Genomic DNA, 25,693 nt, shown 5'->3' on the forward strand with positions numbered 1-25,693 from the left:
AGAGCAGCCTCTACATAATAGAAAACACCCAGACAGGAGAGCGGGGGCTGGCGGGATGCTCAATGGTTAAGAGCAGCTGTTATGCAACCGAGTGTGGAGAAGAGGTGAAGCGAGCCAGGTGCCCCAGCACTGAACCCCAGCTGTGTGTGTGTGTGTGTGGGGGGCAGCAATAGGAGGGTTGCAATAGAAAAAGAAAAAAGCAGAAAAGAAAAAGTAGTCAACCGTAGTATTCATCAGGAAAATGGAAAGCTTAACCACAACAAAAGCTGCTCTGCACACCCGAAAGGCAAAGGTTAGAGAAGGCGATGGCGACTGCTCGGGAGGGGCGCTCAGACATCGCTGAAGGAACACAACTTAGTACAACCACTTAAACCTGCTCGGCAGAGTCTGCTGTAGTAGAACATGTCTGCACTCAGTTCCCGATGCCTTGATGATACCACTCCCAGGTATGTGCTTAGGAAACGCACATATATGCATACCAAATTGTGTGTCCAAGGATGTCCACGGGAAGCCCGAAAACAATCCAGATGCTTTACTCATGTTAGAATGCATGGAGACAGCATGGTGTATTCACACACTAGAGGACCACATGGCAGCAGGAGCCAACCCCTGGAGATGGAGCAAGCCTCCCCTTTGGTTAGCCCGTAGCTATTGGAGTTTATTCAGTGTCACCCCAGACAGGCTGAGGGAAGAGGCCTCTGAGATGACACCTGCTTCAAGCATGCCCCGAAAGCAGCACCATGAGAAAGGGCACGGAGATGTGTGAACACCATCCAGCCACCCCAGCTAGTCCCCACTTCATGAGGAAAACCAGTAATTACAACTATTTGAAGCCACTGTATTAGGGGTAGGATTACCCAGCATCAGGTAACCAGAACATATATGAAGTTTTTGAGGAAAAAACAAAAGTAGAATATATTCAACAAGGTATGATGGTATATACACCTGTGATTCTAGCATTCAGGAAGGGGAGGCAGGAGGGTTGCAAGCTCGAGGCCAGCCTCAGGTATAGAAGGGACATAATTGTCTCAATCAAAAATAAATAACCAGATAAAAAGAGAGCCGAATATATTCAACTTGTAAGCCATTTTTAAATATCTGAGGGAGGAAAACTCATTGGCTCAATTTATAAAAATCCTTTTAAGAACTAAAATGTAATGTTAGATTCATAAACAGGACACAGTTACTTGTGTTTTAAAATTAAAAGTTGAAGGGAACAATTAGGATTTAAAATTTTCTATTTCAATTGAAAATTAACGTTGGGACTAAAATAACCATGGGTAAAAGTCACTGGATCCTTTCAGATAATTTAAAGCAACAACATAGGGAGAGGCGTGAAGTGTTTTATTGCATGCTTGCTGGACGCCATGCTCTGTCATAGGTGCTTTACCCAATCAGCTCACTGGATCCTCACAACCACCCTGTGACGTGAGTTCATAGCCTCACTTGACAGACCAGGCTCAGAGGCTGTTAACCTGGCAATGTCCTGCAACCCATAAAAGATGGAGTCAGGCCTGGTGTCTCTGGACTCTTCTTCTGTGAGGAAGGCTCATGAAGGCGTTTCTCTACGTCATGTCCATCCCCACATCTTTCTGGAGGGCTAAGAGGAGGGGCGTGAGTACAAGTGGTCATCCAGGGAACATGGAAGAGCGCCATCTGGCCGCATTGACAACAGCTCTGTGATCCTTAGAGCTCAGGAGTGTGAGTTGGAGCCAAAGGGGCCTTTGCTCTGGACATAACTTGAGAAGAGTTCTGGAGAGGACTTCTAGAAGCTGTGGAGAGAAACAGAAGAAGGATGTTAGCGCACGGCTCCAGAGGGTTTACCAGGCATCTCAGGATCCTTGGGAGGTTTCTGTTTCCTCAGCAGACCCCAGTTTAGACTGCACCCCAATGCCTCACCATGAGCAGTTGTGCCTGTCAGTTCTTTCACTGTGGAACATGGAGGGGTCATGGAGGAGTTACTTCTGAAGTTATCTTGGCCCATTCTCTTGGTCTGTAGGCGAGAGATGGAGCCATCCTCTGCTGCCTCTTCCTGAGTGCTCAAAAGAAAGCGCTCTACTTCCTGCTTACTGCTCATGGACTAAGCTGCCTAGTTTCTGTCAAGTTGACACAGTCTGGAGTCATCTGAGAGGAGGGAACTGCAATTAAGAAAATGCCTCCAGAGATCCAGCTGTGGGCAAGTCTGCAGGGCATTTTCTTAATGAGTGATCAAGGGGGGAGGACCCAGCCCATTGTAGGTGGTACTGTCCCTGGGCTGGCGGTCCTGGGTTCTATAAGGAAGTACGCTGAGCAAGAAGTCATGGGAAGCAAGCCAGTGAGCAGCACTCCTCCATGACCTCTGAGTCAGCTCCTGTTCCAGGTTCCTGCCCTCTTGAGTTCCTGTCCTGACTTCCTTGATGATGAACAGCAATGTGGAAGTGTAAGTCAAATAATCCCTTTCCTTTCCAAGTTCCTTTAGCCATGGTGTTTCATCACAGCCATAGGAACCCTATCTAAGACATGGATGATGAAGAAAAACAGCCCAAGCCCTGCACAGAAATTCCATAGGCTTTGTAAGATGCTGACTTTCATTTCTACAAAGAGATGGGTGGGAAGAGGAGGCTGGTGGAGCAGAGCTGGAAGAAAGGCCTGTGCGGAGAAGACTGCTTCCCTGGACCTCACCCACACAGGGGGACTCCGCCAGCAGAGCAGCCACTGCTGAGACCCCAGAGCCTGCACCTCAGAGAAGACTGCCTGTGCTGGCAGCCATCAGCTTTCATTCTGAGGGAAGAGTCTGAATGGGATATGACAGATCTGCCTCTGGCAAAACGAAGAGATGGGGGCAGCATGAGGTACAGCCACCACTCAGTTCTTCTGAAGCTCAGGGCTAGATGTGGTCTCTCTCAGCCTCCTCCCAGGCTGCCCCTTGGTTGGGAGAGGATTCTGCCATCTGCCAAGCTGGAAACCAAACCACTTCCCCCCAGTTCCATTTGTTACTGAGTTGTTGGAAGTGCTGTCCCCACCAGCCCTTTTCACCAGGCTGGGAAGGCAGAGGGTAGGTTCCAAGGAGGGAAGGAGAAGCAGCCAGAAGTCACATGGAAGCTGTCTAATATATGACCACTTACGACTATGTGTTCACCTTATTCTGAATGCTCTGTGGTTTGAAAGTAAAACCCACCTGTTCTTTCCTTCTTCTCTGCTATTTAAATAACACAGGGACACACACAAGAAGACCTGGAGGCAAACAATGGTTCTGAGAAAGATCCCATGATAATTTGGAATCATCCTTATAGGGGAAAATGACATCAAGGCTAGAAGTTAGAAGGATTTCAGCTTGTGATGATTGTTCCTAGGGTGTGAAGATGAAGAGCTTGGTGCAGGGACCCCAAGACATCTTGCGGTTTTGCAAAGTGAGTTAGGCTCCCAGAGAAGGATGCCTCAGAGGTGCTAAGGTTGTTTCTAATGCTGGCATGTGTTGGGCACGACCTTGCTTATACATTAATGGCCTAAGTCAGCCATAGGCCTAAGTCAGCCATACGTGTCTACCTACACAAAGTCTTGGTCTCTGTGGGAAAGCACTAACCCTAGAACAGATAGCTATAGATCTTGTAGATAGGTAGCCCTGGTGGGAAAGTACCACCCTATAGAAGAACAAATGACCAATAGATCTTATGGACAGGTACATAGTGACCTGCTTCTTCTGTGACCTCTTCACCCAGCCAATATCCTGTTCTGAAAGACATCTGCATTCCCCCTGAGAACACCTGCGCTCCCAAGAAACAAAGAAGACCCTATGCCAACCCCCTCCCCATATCCTGCTTCTATGTGTATATACCCCCCTCCCCCTGTGGAAAAATTAAAATTTGACAGCTCGATCAGACTTCCGGACCTGCTGTCCATTTCTCTCATACCCTCGCCCCCCAGTTCTCTTTTCCAGGTCTTCTGATCCCAGTTCAATGTGCCATGGGACTGGGGCAGACATGGAGTATATTCTGTCTGGATTTGCTTTACTATGGAACCAGTCACAGAAGGTCTAGTGTCCTTCAATGGTGCCTGTCCCCTGATGTTTGGGAAACATTCTTAAAGCCTTAAATAGAGGGTTTTCAGGCCTTTATTTGAATGGTTTTCTTTATCCTCAGATAGCTCCTTGGACGAGTTAGGATTTGGAATTAGCAAAATGGAGACACAAGGTTGCTTAGGGAAGAGGAGAGAGCAAAGCCAGAGACTGGGCAAAGGGGAAAGAAAACAACCAGACTGTTAAACATCCAAGCAAAACAGGAGAAGTCAGGGGGCAGATGGGGATGGAGAAGGTGAAGTGTGAGCAAGAGGGATACATAGAGCCACAATCCAAGACAACAGGGACAAGTAGGAGGAATGGAAAAGAACCAGAAAGAAGAGCAGAAGTCAGTGCTCTGTGAACTGAAGAGATGAGGAAGCAGGCTGGATAGCATGCAGCACCCACAGTTCACACCAGAGGTGGGGAAGCAGGCTGGATAGCATGAAGCACCCACAGTTCACACCAAAGGCGGGGAAGCAGGCTAGACAGCATGAAGCACCTACAGTTTACACTGGTCAGCAAGCATGGGGGATAGAGAGACAGAAAGAGGACAAGTGAACAGGAAGGTATGCTAAGTTATCCTGGGTTTCGGTCTTGGAATGACTCCACAGGAAAGGATAACGTCCATATCTCTTGCTTCTCTCATCAGCAATGTGACTTGTTTGAAATACATGCGCTCATTCACTCCGTGCACCAGACCAGTTCTTCACATCTGCGGGTGCTTCTCTAAGAGTGTAGGGTTCCTTTGTACACCCCTAACCTTAAAATGCCTTCTAGGTTGATGGTGGGGCTTTCCTCAGGAAAAGCCAAGCCTCCGCCATGGTTGGGTAGAGTCCTGAGGAAAATGTCCAAGTACTGTAAGATCAATCAGGAGACCATGAAAGCAACTTCTCCGAACTACCAAACACAGCCTTCCTGGTACACATTCCTACGAGGGAAATCCTGCTCCCAAGGGGAGGTCAAGCTGGGTTTAAGACCAGGCCACTGCCCACAAGTGTGGGCTGCTGGGAAAATCCAAGCTGTTCTATATCTGTCATAGGAATGTTTTAATAAAAGCACTGACTGGGCCCCACCTGAGTGACCAGCACCGTCTGCCACTGGGCAGGAGGAAAGCAAGATTGGGCCATTAGCTTCCCAGACTATTTGCCTGCCATCACCAACGGCTCTGATTTTAACAGTCCTTCCTAGTGAAGACTCAATAACAGCTGCTTCCCAGAACTCTCTGTGTGCCAGAGAGACAATCGGTAGAACCATGCCAGCATTCACTTCCCTGGAAATGCATGCCACATGCAAAAATCTCCTTAACCCCAGCAGCCGTCTTAGCTATTAGCGAAATCTAGTCACGCCCACTCCCAAAAGATGAGAGCCCATTGGCCTGCTCTAAATGTCAATCAGCCCATTCTCTACAATGCAACCACAACTAATGATGAGTAGGTTTAGACAATGTTTCATACCACGCATGCATTTGCTGTGAGCATAGGCAGGGTTGGGTTATAGCAGTGAATCCTCTGAGGGGTTCAAAAGCAGTGTGAGGAACAAGGCATATTTGCCTCGGCATACTTACATAGGATCCTGAGCCGGTGTCTGTGCCCATGTTAGTTCCGCCCTCACCTCATGTACTCCCCATCGCTCCTATAATCCATAAATGACTCTGATCCCGAAACCTCCTCAAAATCCTCCAGCACCAGACTGGTGGAGTCCTCACCCAGGGTGCCACTGTCAGGCCTGGGCATCCTGGCCCGGGGGAGAGACACAGGGAAGTTGGTGGTAGCTGGAGGCCCGGAACAAGAGGGTGTTGGCAGGATGCAGATGGGCCTGGCCTGAGCAGGGGACACATCTGCCTCAAGGGCTTCTTCATCATCTTTCTCAGACTCTGGTCCTCCATCTGAGGCTGAGGGACTCAGAACATGGTAGAGGCTGGGAAGGCGGATGTCGAAGCGTAACCCAAACTTGGCAAACAGCTTGTCATTGAGGGTATAGAGCTTCTCGGAGATGTCATAGCCCAGCAGGGCTGAGAAGAGGCGGGAGATATATCGGTCTCTGTTCAGAAGAAGGTGAAGATTTTTCCGGGGCCAGGAAATATAGCTACATTCGGTCTCGGCGGTCAGCGTCACCTAAGGGGTTAGGAGCAGAGAGGGAAAGGTTTAAAGTGCAGAGAAACAGGCGGCTATTTGACACGGTAGCTCTCTATGGCCGAGCTGGGGACAAAGTCCAGGGACAGGCTTCTTGTATGCACTATAATATGCATGCCCCATGTCAGGAGCTGTGGTCAGCCCCTTGCTCAGCTGCCCCTCACCTCCTGAAACCTCAATTTGCATATCCCATCTCCTCGGTTCTAAGGTTCCACTGTTGATAACAGCAATGGCTGAGGAAGATTCTGAATAGAATGTCGAGAAAGAGGGGGAGGCTTCCTAGCGTTCTGAAGAGAGGTCAAGCTGAAGACTGTTCATTTTAAGGCTTTGTGACCTATGCCTGTAATCCCAGTTACTAGAGACCCAAGTGGGAGGGTGACAAGTTCAAGGCCAGCTTCACCACTCTCCAGTGCATTAGGAAGTCCCCCCCCCCATCCCCTTTCCCCTTGTCATTCTACTCAGAATCTTTGGCAGCCATTGTTGTTATCAACAGTGGAACTGCAAAACTGAGGAGATGAGATATGCAAATGAGGTTCCAGGAGGTGAGGGGCAGCTGAGCAAGGGACTGACCACAGCTCCTGACACGGGGCATGCACACCTTAGAGGAGAAAATCAAGGTCTGGGAAGGGGATAACTTAGTGGTAAAGTGGCTGAGCACGTGTGTAAGGCCCAGGGTTGAGTTCCCAGTGTGTGTGTATGTGTGTGTGTGTGTGTGTGTGTGTGTGTGTGTGTGTGTGTGTGTAGAACCACGCACCGAGACACAGTCACTAAGAGGGCTGGGGAGAAAAGTTTATTGAGAGAAACGGCTAGAGATTAAGCATGCCAAACTGTATCAGGTGGACAGCAGAGCACTGGGGTTCAGGTCTCAGAATCTGCTCTTGGTTACAAACCAAAGGATCTCATGACCCGAGGAGGAATATAAAGGCACAGAGAAAGAAACTCAGGAGCAGTGAATCAGGTCTTCCTTAGTTATTTAAGGACAGAGGAATGTTTGTGTATTCACCATGCCCAGGATGAAAACTAGATTATGCCAGCAGAACAAAAAGACAACAGCATGTACTTAGCACACAGTAGGACGCCATAATCCATGTTCAAATGATGAACTGGGCATGTTGGCTCCTGTCTTATAAGCACTCAGGAGTGGACCAGACCTGGAAGCTGGCTTGAGCTACATAGTGATTCTAGGATAACCTGAGCTACAGAGTAAGACCCTGTCTCAAAAAAGATGAGTAGCAAAGCTAAGGTTAAAATGGAATCGTTCCAAGGATAGTATAGAATAGAGAATAAACTTAGACAATTTTGAATGATCTGGCTAATACGACCCTTTGGCTAACGGGGCTACAGTGTGTTTGTTTGTGAGTGGTAAAGGCAGCCATCAAGGCTAACCTTTACTGAGCTCTGAGTATGTGCCAGGCATTGTATTGAATGCTTTTTTACTGACTATGAAATATGTTTCAAAGCATTCTCTGTTAGAGACTACATACAGCCCCTTAAACTCTCGCCTCTCAGGGCTAGACAGTTGGCTGAGTGGTTACGAGCACTTACTATTCTTGCAGAGGACCTAAGTTTGATTCTCAGTATCCACACTAGGCAGTTCACAACTGCCGATAATTTCAGCTCCAATGGATCTACCACCTCTGGCTTCTGCAGGTATCTGTACTCATGTGTGCATACTCCCCTCCACCCACACTGTTTAAAATAAACCTTACACACACACACACACACACACACACTTTAAAAAAAAAATCTGGTTTTTTTTTTTTTTTGAGACAGGATTTCTCTGTGTAGCACTGGGTGTCCTGGAACTCACCCCGTAGGCCAGGCTAGCCTCAAATTCATAGATATCCACCTGCCTCTGCCTCTTGAGTGCTGAGATTAAAGGCGTATGCCACCACCACAACCACTTGGTTTTAAAAATAAATCTTGTAAAACAGACACACCTTAAAAAAGCTCTCACCTTGCCTACTTTACTTATTACACCCTCTCCTCGTCCCCCGTGTCCGCTGTGCCTCTCCTCCACTCCTACTGTCCACAGCTTTGTACATCATCTGATCGTTAACAGGGCCCTAAATTAGTCATCAGGGCCAGAAGCTGGGTGCTGGTTTCAGGTTTGCCCCTGTACCAGCTGTGGAACATCCGTTACACTCATGTCTGGGCATGTTGCCTTCTGACAGAATTCTGAAGAGAACACTCACAGTCTGTCCATGACCAACGGCTGAGTGAGTGGCTCTCACACTCTGTCATAGGCTGTGCCCTAAATGTCTTTATCAGCAAGTCCCAGACAAGAAACCAGTGTCAGGCGGCAGAGAGCAGATGAGCCTGAGGAAGGCCTGACCTAGATGCAATCCATGTCCATAAGGCCAGACACAGCAAGCATGGGCGTTCCTGTGTAGGCTGTTACTGCTTCCGTTGTTTTTAAAGAATAACTATCATTTTCTTTGCCTTACTTTCATGGTTAGCTACCTTTATATTTATTCCGCGCTTTTTACAGCTGGGCTTACAAGAACACATCACCACGCCCTGTTTTTTTGTGGGTGCTTAACTCAGGCTCGCATGCTTGCACAGCAGACATTCACCTACTGTACCATGACCCTAACCCCCAGAAACCTACTTTTTGATTGGTACCCACATGCATACAGGACTGTCTGTAATAAAGTTTTGATACAGTGCCAAGCTTTTTCTTTATGAGAGCATACCTAAATGGGACACGAGTCCAGTAACACAGGTTGCAGATTGGAGGCTATGATGAACTCTGTGGGATGCGCCTGTGCCCTGCTCTTGATGAATAATGAGCACCACAGGGCCTGCAGCCAGCAAGGTCTGGTGTACTGGGTGGTCGAGGGGTGTGATGGGATGCTGAGATCTGTGTGAAATGTGCTGTGAGTTACGATTTAGGCAGGAACCAGGATTGTTCTTCCAATCAACAAAGCCATGTCAGAGGCAAGGTCAAGATGAACTATAACGCAACAACATTTGATATTTACAAAGAGGAAATGGGACTTTACACAGCCAACAGCAAGGGTGTGGATCTCATTGCTTCTAAATGAGGCAAACACTCAGGATATAAATGATGGAATATGAGCATGCTTACATTCCAGGCAGAGAGGCCATCTGGGGTAACAGCCCTTCCTTTGGAGCCTAACCCACCTGCTACTCCCTGTCAATGCCACAGCCTGCTCTGGACAGTTCCAGCCACTCTTCTGTCATTCTCTTGGCCTGAGGGAGTTCCCAAAGAATGCCTCTGGGCAAAGAGGGTGGAGATGGGACAAAGGTTCTGTGATGGGAGTGGTCAGTGGCTAGAGGCTCTGGCAGTGGCAGCAAGACTGCTTCTCTGACAATATCACCACAGAGCTGGGATTAGGACGGAAGCAGGCCCAGACAGTGGCATTGTCTGGCATGTGTCTGTTCCGGGGTTAGCTCATACGCTGGCTAAAGGATTCTCTGGTAGACATCACAGAAGATACGCAGACCCCAGGACAGCAAACTGTCTGGCAGAGTCCCTGAGAGGGTTGAACGGACCACTCTTCTGATGGTTTAGGCTCTTGCTTGGCTCTTCTATTCTCTAGCTGAGTACATGATGCTCTGGGGCCTTAGCTGCCCTATCCGTCAAATATAGGAACAGTTATCTCCAATCTAGTACATTGTATGATTCAGGGAGGCAATAAAAATGCAGTGTGTGCCACATGCTAACTATCAGCAACCCAGACCCACAAGTGTGAAGGACTGCAGGGGGGACAGCAGGGGCTGAGTGGCCATGTTCCCCCATGGCTCATGTCTGTGAGTGACCCACAGAGTCTTCTGAGACACCAACTGCTCGTGGGCAACCAGTTCAGCAAAAACTGTTCTTGGGACTGTCTTGGGAGTGTGGAGACAGAGACAGAGAGATGACGATGCCGCCACACCATCAGAATAGAGAGCAGTGTGCACACAGCCAGTGTAGGCAAAGGAAGTGCTCAGATGGGCAGGTGGCTGCAGGAAGCTGTGAGGCATAGAGGCCAGAAGGTGAACCTGGGTAGCCCTCATAGAAGAGTTCTGGGGAGCATGGCGGTTTGTTTAGTATGCATTTCAGATACAGGGCAATAGAAGGGTCAAATTATAAGTAGTGTGTACCAGGAGGGCTGGAGCTGCTAAGAGTTTCAGTTACCCTAAGGAGGATTAGCTTTTTTTATCCTGTGGGCATTAGTCTTTTGGAAGAGTTGTAGGCCCATGAGTGACATGACTTCCTGTCAGGGACAAGAACCACCCTCCCCTGTTCCCCAGTCCCAGGAGCCTAGACACTCTTCTTGAGGAGAAAGCAGAGGCTATAATCCCGCCCACTCTTAGCATCACATTTGGTGGTGGTCAAAGGGCAGATGGAAGAGAGGGGAAGGGAGAGGTAGCAATGCTGTGGGCTTGCAGTGACAGCTGACTGTGCTGCCACAGGGCTTCTTATTACCTGGAAGGTCCCCTCTTCAGAAGGATGCAGTGATTCCCATTCAGGAGAGTCCATGAACTGGTATGGAAAGATGTAGTGCAGAAACTGCCCATCCTGGCTCACTCGAACCCTGAGAAAAGGAGAGGGAGACTGAATAGGAAAGGACAATAACTGCTCTCTGCTGAAGCTCCTATTGCTGAGCAGCTGAAACCCTCCCGCAGAAATATTCAGCTAAAGTGTGGGAGCCAGAGCAGGTATGGCCCGACTAAACATGGAAGCTTGCACGGTCCTCGTCCTGGACATGGTTTTCTGTTCCACAGTGCAGAACCAGAGTCCTGGGGAGGGGAGTCAGTATTAACACTTGGGGACCTAGCAGCATGGCTTATGTGTACATGAGTCTAGCGTAGCAGATCATGTGTGTATGAGCTCATGGGTGGCCACTCAACAGGTGGGAGGCTGTGGCTGGAGGATTGCCACGAGTGTGAGCCAGCCTGGCCTACATAATAAGTGCCAAAGCAGAAAGAACCAGAGTGAGACCCCGTATCACCACTACCACCCCCAACACCCCACACACCCCAAAGAAGGAGGAGGAGAAAAGGAAGAACAAAAGGAAAAAGAAAAAAGAAAAAAGGAAGGAAGGAAGGAAACCTCCTGAAAACTCCCTTAGGTATGAGCTTTATCTCAAAGCAATTAAAAAACATCTCTGCAGGTGAGTTATAGACATTATTTGTTTAAAACTATCCCCAATTCTACTATGTATTCAGGATGCAAACCACTGTGCTGGGGCTTGGCTCTGTACCAACCACGTGTGGCTATTTCAATTGAGAGCTACATTAATTAAAATTAAATATAGTTAACAGCCAGTCCAGTTACTCAGTCACATTAATCACACCCCGAGCACGTGTGGTGTGGGCCTGCCATATTGCAAACATGGATGCACATGTCCCTGATGCCATGGGGGGTACCGCTCTGCCTTTCCCCTTCCAGGCAGGCTGCATGAGGACCAGTGCTCAGGATAGCTCATGTTTGCAAGAGAAAGAAGATCGCATGTGAGGAAGGCAAACGGATGCTTCACATGTGCCTGCCCACTGAGTCGTCGAGGTGATGTGGGATAGGCTGGTTTTTCTTTCTTTCTGAGTTTTACTGTCAGAAAAACAGATGGTCAGGAAAACTGCATGATGGGCTTAAGGTCACATGGCTGCCAGGCAACAAAACAGAGTCCATGTTCTCGCACTATGATGTCATGGTACGGGAGTTTTGGGTAGGTGGTGGTGGACACTTCCAACATCACCCCTTCTCTACCTTCACCAAGCACAAGGACACAAGATCCTAAACACCTCACTCGCTAATGGCCCTGGCATGCACTCCTATCCCAATGCCTTTCTTCTAGCTTCATTGAGACTTCAGAACTGGAGTTAAGTCACTGTGACTTGTGACTTGGGCAGAGACAACTAACACACATTGGTTAGACTAACACACTCCTGTGTTTAAGAACCTTGTCTCTCAAATAATGGAACCCCAACTTTGCAAAAGGATGAGCCCCAACTGGCCACAGAAGAATCTAAGTCATACAGAATAGACAATAGGCACGATTCTTATCTTATTCCAGCCTGAGGCCTAGGTGCATGCCTTTCTTTAAGTTTTAAGAGAAATCCTTTTCTTTTTCTAAAGGACCCCACCTCACATCAGCTAGATAGAGTGGGTTTCTGTGGCTGTGACCAGGAATTCTAATTAATTTTTAAGAAATTATGAATATGATTATTCCACACTACCAACCCATTAAGCAACTGCTCTGGCCTTTCCTATGAGCACAGGCTTGCTTTTACATCTCGGGGTAAGCAACCCCACTAATATTGTTTGCTGGATCTCTAGACTTATGGTCAGCACCCACCCTGGTGCTTTGCCCCTTCAGAGAAGGGGCCTGCATTCTGTGAGGGTCTGGTATGGTACCTGGCACACCAGCTGTATGCCTACAAAAAGTGAGTGGTTTCTGGATGTGGTGTAACATCTAGACATAGATTAAGATCCAGTCTGGGCCTTTTCCTCCATTCCCCAGAAAACTCGAGTTTTCACATCTGCCTCTTTTAAAGCGAGGTATATCGGGCAAAGGAGGAGACGAACAAGCACACCTTGTGGACACTCAATCACCTGGAGAGAGAGGGCTTTCCATTACTTCTGCAGCTTTTCTCACTAAACCACTATTCACAGAACCTCCCGTGTTCCTGAAGACCGAGGGCTGCAGAGGTGGTATAATCGGACCCTTGCAGCCAGAGGTTCACAGCTGAGTGGAAGCCTCGAGCATATGAAGAACTAAATGGCTACAAATTAGTGTGCTGAGTACTGGGGTGGAGAGGGCTCACAGAAGAGGAGGATGGAAGAGCCTGGTCCTTTGCAGGGAACAGACTTCTCAAGATGACATTCCGTCTGAGTTCTTAAGGATAAACAGGCTATGATGAGCAGGTAAGGGTAGAGATGGGCAGTGATCTGGGGAGTTTAATGAGAGAGCCTGTTTTCAAATACCTTCTGCTCCTCTTCCTCCAGGCCGCTGGAGTTTTAACTGTATGTGTGGCTACACAGCTAAAGACTATGCCTTCTTACATCCTTTGCTGCTAGGATCAGCCAAGGGGTTAAGTTCTGGCCAATGGGATATTAGTCTCCCCTAAATGAACGCCTAGATAGATGTGTGAGCATGCACATCACTGAAGACTATTACTAGTCATTAAGCCAGACCAGGATACAGATACATATATATATATATATATATATATATATATCCTAGAAGATGCAAGAGGAAATAAAGGGCCACATTCTCCTACCACAGGGCCTTCATACATGCTGTCTTTAGCTAGACTAGTTTCTCTCAGGGCTGGGCCGTCTCCTTGAGACAGTGTATCTGACCTCCCAGAAAATAAAGACCTAGAAGTTACATTTACTATTTCCCCTTGGGAATGCTGGGTCCATGAGTAATCACTGTGGCACATAATTATTATTGGCTTAAGCTCCATGAGTTCAAGACAATGCTTGTCACATCTAACACTGGGTCTTAGTACTCTTAAAAAATATCCAAAGAAGGCTGGGGCACGGGGGATGGAGAATAGAAGGGAGGGGGGAGGGAAGACGAACAGAGCAAAGGTGTGTGTGTGAAGAAAAAGCATCTCTAAGAAAAGAAGACGCCAGGAGAGAAGGAAGCCAGTGACATGTATCATTTTTCCTCCTCATCTCCTCAGGTAAGGAAGTTGGCTCCCAAAGCATGCTGTCAAGATGTGACACTGTCTGTCTAATGTCTAAGCAGGCCAATAGGTACACCAAAGTGGATTTCAGCATTGTGCTGTATCTTTGGTGTCCTCCATGATCACATGAGCAGCAGATCGTTCCCTTTCACTGTCATGGGCAGTTGCCTGTTCTGGAGGGCTGTGCATGTGAGAGCTGGTGCATTGCATCCTCTATGAAACCAAGAGTGAGCATAGTTCAGCAGGGTGACAGGCTTTGAGGAAGTCACTTTGTTTTCTGAGTATTGCAAGGGTTGGCTGCCCATATCAAAACCAAACAGAAGCGCTTCTGGGGTTTGAGCAAAGGGTTCCAGGGGACACTCCCCAAAGCCCAGGGTGAGCTGTACAAGAGCCTGCACTTCCTGGCACAACAGGAGTTTCTTCTGCACCTAGAGGTGTTTAGTATCACATTAACCCAGATGCAGTGATTCTCTCTGAAAACCAAAGCCCAGCCATAGACACGAAGCCGTCTCCCTCTTGTCCACTCAACAAAGTTGACAGGATGGCACGGAAAGGCAACAAGTCAAAAAGAACAGTGACACAGGCCCTACCCAGACCTTGAAAATCAAGGGGAAACCTGATTTCTAACTGCTGATGCTACACGAAGCATCAACTAGGAAAAGCTATATAGAAAGACAAGCCTCATTTTCTCCTTCTTGGGGACTCAGTCTTATACAAACTCACAGTAAATTTGTCACAAGACACCAGAGCCATATAACTGTATGTTTCTGCCGAATGAACACCATACACAGGAGAGGCCAGCCTCTGCTAGCCTCGGTGCCCTGCACTCAGCAGAGAAGCCGTGCAGAGCAAATAGCATGTGTCCATGAATGAGCATGCTCCGTACATTGTTTGTCTTCTAGGCGTGGAGTAGTGGACACCGAGGAACAACCACTGTGTAGTTGACCATCTTAGTTCATTTCTCCCCCACCTCTCCTTCCTTCCTTTCTTCCTTCCTTCCTTTCCTTCATCCCTTTCCTTTTTCTTCCCTTTCCTCTTTTCACTTTCTTCCCTCCCCTTTTCTTCCTTTCCCCTCCTCATCTTTCCCTTTCCCTATCTTTTCCTGTAATCAGAATGTCCTGATTATCATCTTTTTTCAACACATGGTTGATCTCCAGCAAGGCGATGGAGGGGATTGTCTGCCGTCAGGTGCTATGAGTCAATGTTTCAAAGAATGCACAGATGCCTACAAAGTGTGACACACAGAGCCCCATGGTGGTTTCTCATTGAACATCAACGGCCACTGTTGCCATGGAGGCTAACTGGACAGACACACTCTGACGCTGAAGCCAGCCAATGTCCAACTCTCCCTCTTCCTCTGAGGCACATGTCTCCCCTGAGTCCCCAGTGAGACATATGTGGGCATTACTACTCCTCTGTCACCATGAGCCCTCAGATTACAGTACAGCCTCTCAGTAGAACAATGGGCCTGGGAACACAGGTGGGCCTAGCTCCTCTCTGCAGCTGTCTGTATGTGGGCTACACTCCAGAGCTTGTATAGGATATCTCAACTACAACATGGTATTTCCTTGATGCCCTGGCAGGGAACAGGAGTCACTGGAAACCTCCTGGGTTTTCTTGTTTCATTTCCTGCACACAGTAGGTGCTTTGCAAGTGTTAAATGCATATGGAAGGAACACATTGATCTTACTGAAATGGTCGCTTTTCTAATGCTCATAGAGGTTGCTATACTTTAGTCAGTGCACACTGGTGTGTGTATGTGTGTATGTGTGTGTATGTGTATATGTGTGTTTATCCATTTTGGGTCTGGCCTCACTAGCCCTTCTGGTGGCAAGTAAACACAGTCACCCTTGATAGTGTAGAAACCCTTGATAGTATAGAAATTGCCTCATGATCTAACTTCCTCTTGGAAAATGTCAAGAAAGAGGAACCAAAGTCACTCCTAGGGAAAAAAAAATCATTCTGGGTTTGTTTGACTTTCCACATCCGTCCTTTGATGAAAGGGGACACGAAATGGAAGGGGACACTAGGGAATAGGAAGTGTGGGCATGGGGGGGAGATTCCAGACACGGACAACACAGAATAGCTTACCGGCCAGAGAGGAGCAGGGAGAGGCGGTTGATGGGTGTCTCACCCTCCACAGCATAGGTCTGCTCTGTGGCCAGTGTCAAGACCTGCTCATGGCAGCAGTGCACAATTTCCTTGTAGACCTGCAGGGGTACCCGCAGGGGCAGGCACAGTGTCCTGTAGAGGAGGTTGAACTCCTGCGGGAGGGTATTCACCCGTACTCGATATACCAGGTGAGCCAGCTGAAGCAGGCAAGCCACTGTCAGGAGGACATTCCAAAGGACGATGTCTAGCCCACAGGCATCAAACCAGCCCCACAGCACGCAGCAGAGGTAGCCTGGGCCCAGGATGCCGAAAAGATAGAAGCATCCATATACTCCACTGCCTGCCATGAAGCCCATAAGCAAGAAGCAGTTGGCCAGGTGGTAGAGAGCTCCTTCCACATCCTGCTTCCAGCTACTGCACACAGGCCGCTGCCAGAGGAGCTGAGCCACCGAGCTGCCGTTGGCGCTCATCCTTGGGGCTTGCAAGGCCTTTGCAGGCTCAGATACGGTCTCCACAAAGGAAACTGGGGGAAAAATCAGTTAATCTGTACTCCCAAGTGGCTTCTCACCACCAGCACTACCTTTGCTGATAGCAATGTTTCCGGTGGCTCTGAGAAAGGACGCCAGAGCATAGTACACTTCATGGAAGCTTGGAAACCTGTTTGTTGTTTGGGATTTTTCTTTTCCTTCTTCCTTTCCCCCTTTCTCTCTCTCAGCAAAGCTCTTGTTCTCCCCACAGTGCTCTGGTAAACTTCTTTGGCTCCGGCTTTCTTAGGATAGTCTTCATATTTAGTTCTTAGTGAAAAGCAAACATTGTCCTGAGAGGAAGTAGGAACTCCACACCACAAACTTCAGCAACGCAGGACGAAGCAGCCACGTCCTGCTCTCCGTTGTTCCCGGGCAGAATGAGGAGGAGTGGAGAGCCAGCAGGAGAGGCACACTTGTGTTCCATTTGGAATGCACGATCTCTTGGCACCGGAAGAAAGGGTGACCCCAGAGGGATACCATGTTTGGAATTGGAATCCAAGAGGTGCTGGCAGTGAAAGAAAACAGGCCAGGCAAACAGGCAGGCTGGCACAGTACTTAGCATACCTCCAGAGGACAAGATAAGACCCCGGGTCAACAGAAACCGGCAGGGAGGGTCAAAGGAAAAGCAAGCAGGGAATTTAGGTGCATGGAGTAGGCACGACACAGTGCAGATGTCCTGTCCGGAGGATTTGGGGATTTGTGTGAGGTAGGACAGTTCAGAGTGGGAATGCCTGGGACTATTAACAGAAAGGGTACTGGCAGGGAGAACCGGAAAGCCCCACGAAAGGTTTAAGACACTCAGCAAACATTATTGTGTGGTAATAGGACATTCATTCAACAAAAGCAGCTGTGTAAAGCAGCCCTTTCAGCTCTGAGTTGACTCCCCTCTGCAAATATCTGCCCAAAGTAACAGTCAACAGTAACACAATAACCTCAAAATAGAATGACTGTCTAGGAAACAAATACTCCTTAGGTATTCGACCTCCACTGAGCCATGCATATACACATTCCTCAGTCATCACTGTTTTAGAGCCGAGAGGCAACATGTTCCAACACAGAGGGGGCAGCAAAGTCAGGATTTGAACTCGTAACCGTCAAACGAAATACTCTTGTTTTAAGCAGGCTTCACAGTAAGCAGAAGTGCTGAACTAGACCCATGACTCTAGACTCCACTGTCCTAAGATGTCTGATGACTTTCAAGGAACGTCTAAATGAAGCTGGGGGATCAACTTTGGACTGCCAAGAAGTAAATGTGGACTCTGCAAACGTTAAAGCCAAGAGACCTGATCGCCTGGCTTCTGGAGGACCTGCTGAGTCTCCATCCTGGCTCCTGGGGTCAGGAGCACCTTCACCCTATTGTTCCAAAGATTTAAGAGAGTGCTTGGCTGCCTAGAACTATCTGAATCCTAACTCCACAGAGACACACTGAACACAGTAACACTGAGGAGAAATCGGAACTTAAGTGTGGTGCCGAAGCCTCCAGCTCAACACTCAGTGCACACTGTGAGCTAAACGTCACGTTGTAAGGGAGAGACTGCAAACAACAAGGGCAACTCTGCTGATGCCAGCAACAAATTACCAAATTAAGTTTCAAGAACAGCATGACCCAGGAAGAAGGGCGGCATGGGGAGGGCAGAGCTGAGGCGTGAGGTGGAGAGCAGTTTCTCTCTCATGGTGAGAGGGAGAAGCATACTTACAGAAGTCAGAAAGTTCTTGCCATGCTAAAGGAAGACATTGTAAATTTTTAATTGGAATCGATTGATCTGCAGATGGCTTCACACTTCCCTGTCTCTGGAGAGAGGTACAGAAAGGGGCATCTGAAGAACAAAGCACCACAAGACTCTCACAGCAGGCTTCGGGTGTTGGATGCCTTTCTGGAATTTTCTTTGGATTTAATTTATTTACTTATTGCCTAGGTGTCACTTCAGACCTGGCTGTCCTGGAATTCTTGGGAATCCTCCTGCCTGGCCTTCTAAGTGCTGGGGTTATAGGTGTGACTGTGACATCACGTGTTCAGTGGAGGGTGGGAATTTCCATATGCTGCCTTTTGCCATCTGCATGCTTTCCGACCAACTTGCCTACTTTAGCTAGCAGCAGCTGTTGGTGCTTCAGGCAAAGGGGCTCCCTGCTGGGATTGGAGTCCCTGCCAGCTGTCACTGGGCAGGCACAGAGAAGCCACCAAGGCTGAGATAGAATTTCAAAGCAGGTCAGCAAGACAGCCCATAGGCTTGGCCCTGACCCTTTAAAGAGACAGGCAGGTCAACTAACTAACCCCTGCTCCTTTCTCCACTGTCCCTGTCTATCCTCCTGAGATGAACTGAGCAGAGGACTAACACTTACCAAACAGCTACCATTTTCTAATGTTAACAAGATAACATATTATTCTGATTTTTTGACAGGATCTTACTGTATATCCCAGTCCCCCTGCTTTTAAATAGAAGAAAAAGGCTTAGGATAGCTAAGGAACTTGTCTAAACTCACAGAGTGGTGATTAAAGCCCGCTCAGTGTGAGTCTAACTGTAATTTTCCACTACACCAGTCTGCCATGTGTTTGGGCATTGCTAAGCACCTACATACATGCATTATAACTATGTGTCAGTGTGAGATTGATGTACATAGACAATCACACTAACAATAACAGGAAATTATGTCTTTTTATTTAACAAGCCAGTTGACAGAGATAAAAGAATAAATATAGTGTATGTGTTAAGTTAGTAATGTCCTTATGAGGAAACCCACAGACATGAAAGCATGCACACAGTGGAAAACCCAGAAGTAACGCCATTTGATGATTTAAGTTGGTAAGCATTTATTTAGACAAGCTGTGAGGTAGTAACAGAAGACAAAGATGAAATGGAAAAAAAAAATCCCCTCCAGGAAAGTTTTTAATCTAGAGGGAAGACTAACCTGGAAAAACCCAGAAATCTCATAAAAGATGACTACAGGGTCAAAGAAAATCTCTGATGGGGATGCTAAGAAGGAGAAAATAAGAAGAAAAAAAAAAGCGGGGGGGGGGCGAATGGTTTAAGGAGGTCTAAAATCTGCTCAGGTGCTCTCCAGCTGGGCATGCCAAGAATAGGGTACAGATGTGTGGGCAAACCCAGACAGAAGGTATGCACATTGATAGTAAGGTAGCCTGTGACTTCCCATACAACTGTGCAACAATGTAACACTTGCAGGTTCCATAGTCAGGAGACGACAGGCCTAAGGGTGAGAAGGGCAAAGATGAACGGCAGCAGGGTAGGTTGTTTCAAGTCTGCCTTGACCATGGTCATAGATGTGAAACCTCTTGCCTCCTGACTCCAGGCTGGAGAGTGAGCGACACATCTGTGTTACTTATGGTCCTGGAGCTGGCTGTCCTGCTTCTTGGAGAGAGAACAAAAAAATCCCTCTAAACTTGCAGGCCCCCCACCTCTCCCTCTTATGTGCTGGGATTACAGGCATGGTCCCACAACTAGCCAATGAGTCTTGACTGAGATGATTCGGCTGTGACATCATTTTGAACAGGTAAAAGATGTTGATTCCAACTTCTATATACATAAGTTTAGAGATTTTACTGGTTGAAAGAAAAATCTGCTTTCTCCTGACAATAAATTTCCACTATGTCACAATAATGAGCAAAAGAAAGTCATGGCACAAGAGTTGCTACTATACTCACTAGGAGAAAAAGGAAACCAAACGAAAGTGATGTGGGTATGCGAGAAACAGAAAAAGAAACACAACGAAGACAGTTTACCACATTTTCTTCATTCTGTTTTTTAATAAATTATAAATACTTTATCCACTTATCAAAGTTCATCAAAGAACTTCCAAAATATTTAATCTTCTTCATTCTTCAGGGATTATTCATTCACAAAGTAGGCCACCTACAGAAGAGATTTGATTTTAGAAAGTCAGAGTTCAGACATCAAACTGGAACTAGGGATTTATGGACTTAGGATCATCAGAAATAAATGCTTCACTGAAATATTAAGTAATTGTCACACTTGTTCTAAACCAGTAAAAACTCTAGCTCATCTTAACTGACAACTCCCCTGAAACTGCTGGTTGCAATATCTGACCTTTAGGAGATTTTGGTGAGGCACTGTGTCGTTACAGACATTAAGAGAGCTGGAAGTCTCTGCTCTTTCAAGAACTGGTCTTGCTCTGTGTTAAAGGTAGAGGGAAGGTCAGTTCAGTACACTTGTTCCTGCGGGAAGCTCTTCCTTGACCAGAAGGCAAATAACAGCCACAGTGAAAGACCCAGAGGGAGAGCAGCAGAGGACAGTGCTGCTGGCCCAGTCTCAGCGTGCCAGGCTTCTCGCCATGACACCCTCACTCTAGTTTCTATGCAAGAAGATGGAGGAGAACACTGAATAGATGACATTCACTCAGGCAGCCAGTTCTTAAAACCAACTCAAGAACTTCCTAAACCTGTTCCCTTTGTTTGGTCTAGACAGGAAAAAAACCTCACCAAGACACAGACATCTAAATTCAAGCTTGAAGGAAAAACAATACACTCCAGCAAAGGTATGGGCAGGAAACAAGCAGAAGTGGAGCTAACCCGTTCTCACAGCCTGCAGCACCTGTACTTCTTACGTACTGCACGTATCAGAGGGGCTAGGTGTGGAGGAGGACAGACTCTATCTTGGTTCTCAGGGTGGAGAGTCCCTGCCAAATGGGGCTGTCTTACACTCCGGCATTTTATAGTGTCTTAATAGGTGTTTTGTCTTGTTTCATGCATTATCTTGAGATACTTTCATAAATAATCTATGAATAAAAGTTGCTCACTTAAACATTCAAATAAACAAACAAAAACCAGCATAACTATTACTTTATATTGATTTTAGCAGATTTCCCATGTTTCTTTTGACCCTTACAAGCAGGAAGAGGCACTCACTTCCTGATATTTCTAATTAGGTGGTGAATTTGTTGTCTACCTTCTCTGTCAGTAAGAAAAAGTTACAAGATTGAAAAAACTGTCTAGACTCACTACCCACGATACCTTTCTTTTCAGTTTCGAGTCTCTCTCTGCCTTTGCTACCATTAAATCTTCAGCTATTTTATATTTAGCATATTCACTATTGTTTCCTTAGTACTAGCAGATTTATATTAAGGACGTGAAAATCATCTAGGAGCTCGAGTCAACAGGTGAGGCAGGGCTTGTGAATTCTGGAAACTGTTGCTTAGGTGTTTCTGAGGCACAGAGAACACTGTAGTACAGAGTATAAGAGAGGATAACACGCCATCTCTGTGAGCCAGGTCCAGTTAGAATCTATTTTACTTGGGAATAATGTCAACATCTATGAAGGTTTTCTGAACTAAGGAACTTTTATGGCCACTGCTGGAGCAAGCTGAGTCTGTGGAGTGTTTTTCCTCTGAAGTGGTTCTCAGAGAATCTGGTCGAGCAGTCTTCAAGCTCACCTCAGAGCAGCGCAGGCAGCTGTGCGGGGATTTACTAGAGTCAGCGGCTTGGCTCTGAGGTATACACTCCCATGCATTCTACCAGCACATCTTTTAAACCAGCATTCACTATAAGTTTAAGGATTGAAGATTAAGGTAATGTGCAATCCTAAAAATGAGCTGGAGACAAGATATCACTAAGTGTGAGGAGTGACAGAAGAGCCCCTGGTTTGGAGAACACAAATAATCTACCACTACCCCTCGCTGTGCCTCCAGTTTCCCATGAGGCTCTAGGCAAAGCTTTACACAAATGACTAGAAAGAGCTAGACTGTGAAGAAAGCCATGTATGGATGCTGGGTCAGAGCCTTTAAATACCCTTCTCCTCCAGTCAAGGCTTATCAGGTAGGGCGAACTCCTTATCGCCTTCCTGTACTTCAAACACAACTGGTCATGTGTGAAACTCCAGACCGAGGTGGAAGAGAAAGAAACCAGCTCTCTACTAACTGGCATGTGGCCTTGTTATCTCTCAACTGTCGCTAAGTTAGGAGGTAACAGTGAGATGTGGGCTTGTGAGCAGCACAAACGGGGTGCTTGCCAGGAGGGAGGCTGAGGTTCCAGTTCTCATCCTGCTGAGCCATCCCAGGAATCCTGCCACACCGAGCCACCACTAATGTCCCTGGTCATTCATTCATTCATTTAATAAACAGTACCCTAGCCAGCACCTACCATGTGCCAGGCAATGGTCTAGGTGGTGGGACATTCTGGCAGTGAAACCAGATGCTTTGCAGAGCTTACAGCCCAGCTGGAGGGAAGCAAGGACAACCATTGTAAGAAGAGGTTCAGTATATAGGTGTTGACTACAAAAACAAGAGAAGCCACTAGCTACATATGACTACTATTAACCTTATAAATTAAGAATTCAACTACCCAGCCTCATTATGCACAATTCAAGTGCTTAATAGTCACACATTGCTAGTGGCTACCATACTGGAGAATGTGGCCCCAGAACACCTGGGAAGGCCTACTGGATACAGCTGGAACAGTGACAGGGAAGGGAACTACTTTTCATGGGGCACCGAGGAAAGCCTCTCTAACAAGACTTTAAATGAGCTTCTGGAAAAAAGTGTACTAGTGAGTGAGGTTAACACCTGAAGCAAGAGATTCCAACCAGAAGTCATGGACTGTGGTCCTGTTACACACATCCCTCTTGACACTGATATTTCAATTCAAAGTTCTTCAAAAACTGGTCTGAGCATTAGTTTTATTAGAACAAAGCCCGGTTTAAAACAAAGCTTTCATTTTCATTGGAAAAAAAGTAACACTGTCGACTGCAGACCCTTATTAGAGACAAGAAACAAAGAGTATTTTCCACTTAGTTCCTTTACCTTGGAAAACAGTATTCTGAACTCCCTGCAGCTATGCGTCTCCCTGACTATAACTCTAAAGGCTCTTGTGAAACCAGTTCTCAAAAACTTCAGACTCTGTCTCAGATTTACTGTTGCAGCCTCATTCTAGAAACTGAAACGTTATTTTTAGCTGCTACTTAAACATGCTAGGTTAACCAGGCAAGCTACCATTCGGAGGGAGAATGTTGCCTGGTAGCTAACGCTGTCAGGTAACACTCAAATGATGCAATACAGTTCACTCACCATGTCATATCTTAAATCCCAGGGCTCTCATGCACTCCTTGTGGGCCTCAATGAGATGTCCACAGTGTTCTTCTCCTTTCTCAATGATGCTATAAAATAAAGTGCACTTGTTACCTAATAAATAGACGACAAGTGCATTTATGGAGAATCTGTGACAGGAGAGTGAGACAGTGCATATGCAGAATGTAGCTGGAGTTACAAACAAAACTCTACTATACCAAAAGCTCAGCATCTTTGCTCTCTGTGTTTGCTCTTAAGATGGCTCTGTTCCCACAAAGGAGCTCCACAGAACTAAGGTTTTGAAGTTTGTTTTTTGAGGAAGGTTCTAATTAGTTGAAATAATTATGTATAGCAAATGATGCCTTTAGTCTATACTCTGGGAATAACAAACATTTCCTTATAATGAAGTAAACTGAATATTTACATAAAATGACAAGGCATTAATTTCCTGCTTCTCCTTACATTCAAACACCTAAGCCTACTTTTAATTATTAAACACCCAACAACATAAACATCAAAAAAAGACCTGGTAGCCACGAGCCCCCAAGACGAATCATTCTTTGGAAGATTAAGGAACTTGATGATAAAATCCAGAGTAATCACAAGGGCCAGAATGTGCTGACAAACAGCTGTTACCAAGTTTGGGAAGCTAAGGCTGGAGACTCCTAAGTAGGAGGCCAGCTTGGGCTACATGTCAAGACCATGTCTCAGAAAGAGTGGGGAATAGGTTTTACTATTAAAATCCTTACCAGTGGATCAGAAGACAGGGTGGGGCAGTGAGTCCTGTATAATAGCTAGCTTTAGCTTTCCCTCACCACTTACACTCACTGCTAAATCTTACAGAAATATTGGACTCACTCAACACCTGTGTGAGGCAGACTTGTTAAGTACCTTGCCTAAGGCCAGGAGGACCAGGGTTCAAAGCCTGCCTGTATTTCTAAGCTCTGAGTCTTGAGCCACACCAAAGTCTCCTTAAGCAGGTACTACCACTTCAGGAACCTTGGTATCAGACCAATCTTTAAATCCTCCGTTTACAATATGGCTTGAAAAGTAGTGATAATAAAATAACTGGGGTGCACTCTTATTACCTTACTATACCAACTTTGTTTTGTGGGTTTTTTTTTTTTTGAGACATGGTCTCACTCTGATGCTCAGGCTAGACTTAAACTGTTTAAGTCTCCCCAGTAATGAGAGTACAGCATGAGCATCCACTCCATATTTGTTTCTACGAGTATTTTTCTACTTTGATGCATATTTACAATGAGGACTCCAGTACCTGCTCCAGAATTGAGGCTACATAAAAGTGGAGACCAAACAAAACCTTCTGTGACTTGATGAGAAAGTGACAAACATTAATATCACCTATCCTGACTCTTTACAATTTGTTTATTTTATGTGTATAAGTGTTTTGCCTGCACATATACCTGTGTGAAGAGGGTGTCGGATTCTTCTGGGGCTGGAATTACAGAAGATTGTTAGCCATCGTGTGGGCGCTGGGACTCGAAGCCAGGCCCTCTGGAAGGTCAATGAGGGCTTTTATCTCTCCAGACCCAGACAGGTGACTTCTAACTTCTGGGAAAAGGTATCCCTTCAGAAATGTATCCTGTGTTCTACTATTCACATGTTTCAGAAGAAAAAACAATTACTAAAGATTACCTGAAAATTTTACACCTGGGTCTGAGTAAATCTATCACAGCTGGTGGTATAGTACTGGCTGGTAACAAGTCTCCACATATTTTAAGTGCCTTTAAATCAAGGACCATCTGACGCACTTCTATTTATCTGGGTCTTATACTTAAGAAGCCTAAAATGCATTCGTAGCAAGGAATGAAGGACGTGAACTTTAGGGCCAATCTAAACTGACTGACCCCTGACTGAGACTGAGATGCGGGTTCAGGGAACCGAGAGGACAGCGAAATTATGGGTCCCCGTAACTCCAGAATGCCAGAAAGTAGAGCGGAGCCAAGCTGCGGAAGCCCGGGCTTCCCTCCCCGGCTGCGCACTGACCACGCATCACGAGCCTTCTTGGTCTCCGGGCAGGCACAGCAGGGCTTCAGAGGCTTCTTCTCCTGAGCTTCGGGCGGGACAGGGCTAGCGGCAGCCAGTCCAGGCATCTTTCCAGGCGAAAGCAACACCGAGCTCACACGCGCAAAGCTCCGAAACTCCGACCAACTTGCGCCGGCTGTATTCACTTCCGCAGTGAAGCGAAA

The 25,693-nt window shown here is 46.8% G+C and overlaps 2 protein-coding genes across 4 annotated transcripts; both read right to left on the minus strand.

Annotated features, from left to right (window-relative positions):
• Positions 1 to 1,223: 1,223 nt before the first annotated feature.
• Positions 1,224 to 17,307, minus strand: Popdc2 (popeye domain containing 2). 2 transcript variants are annotated; one of them, XM_028788172.1, is made up of 4 exons: positions 15,904 to 17,307; positions 10,604 to 10,712; positions 5,601 to 6,150; positions 1,224 to 1,772 (listed from the first exon to the last, which is right to left on the minus strand). In XM_028788172.1, the coding sequence occupies exons 1-3, from the start codon at positions 16,392 to 16,394 to the stop codon at positions 5,644 to 5,646; spliced, it is 1,107 nt and encodes a 368-aa protein (XP_028644005.1). In that variant the 5' UTR covers positions 16,395 to 17,307; the 3' UTR covers positions 1,224 to 1,772; positions 5,601 to 5,643. The 2 variants fall into 2 exon arrangements, with proteins under 2 accessions (XP_028644005.1, XP_028644007.1); XM_028788174.1 differs by lacking the exon at positions 1,224 to 1,772 and adding an exon at positions 4,077 to 4,891.
• Positions 17,308 to 20,182: 2,875 nt separating this feature from the next.
• LOC114639424 (cytochrome c oxidase copper chaperone) lies at positions 20,183 to 25,693 on the minus strand. Of its 2 annotated transcripts, XR_003714010.1 has the most exons (4): positions 25,491 to 25,688; positions 23,484 to 23,572; positions 22,561 to 22,636; positions 20,183 to 20,317 (listed from the first exon to the last, which is right to left on the minus strand). XR_003714010.1 is itself a non-coding variant. In XM_028788175.1 (3 exons), exons 1-2 carry the CDS (start codon positions 25,595 to 25,597, stop codon positions 23,488 to 23,490), a joined length of 192 nt encoding a protein of 63 aa, XP_028644008.1. In that variant the 5' UTR covers positions 25,598 to 25,693; the 3' UTR covers positions 20,183 to 20,317; positions 23,484 to 23,487. The 2 variants fall into 2 exon arrangements, 1 of the variants encoding a protein (XP_028644008.1); XM_028788175.1 differs by lacking the exon at positions 22,561 to 22,636 and having other exon boundaries at positions 25,491 to 25,693.

The sequence above is a fragment of the Grammomys surdaster genome, unplaced genomic scaffold, assembly GCF_004785775.1.
Source record: "Grammomys surdaster isolate TR1022 unplaced genomic scaffold, NIH_TR_1.0 125704, whole genome shotgun sequence".
NCBI lineage: Eukaryota > Metazoa > Chordata > Mammalia > Rodentia > Muridae > Grammomys > Grammomys surdaster.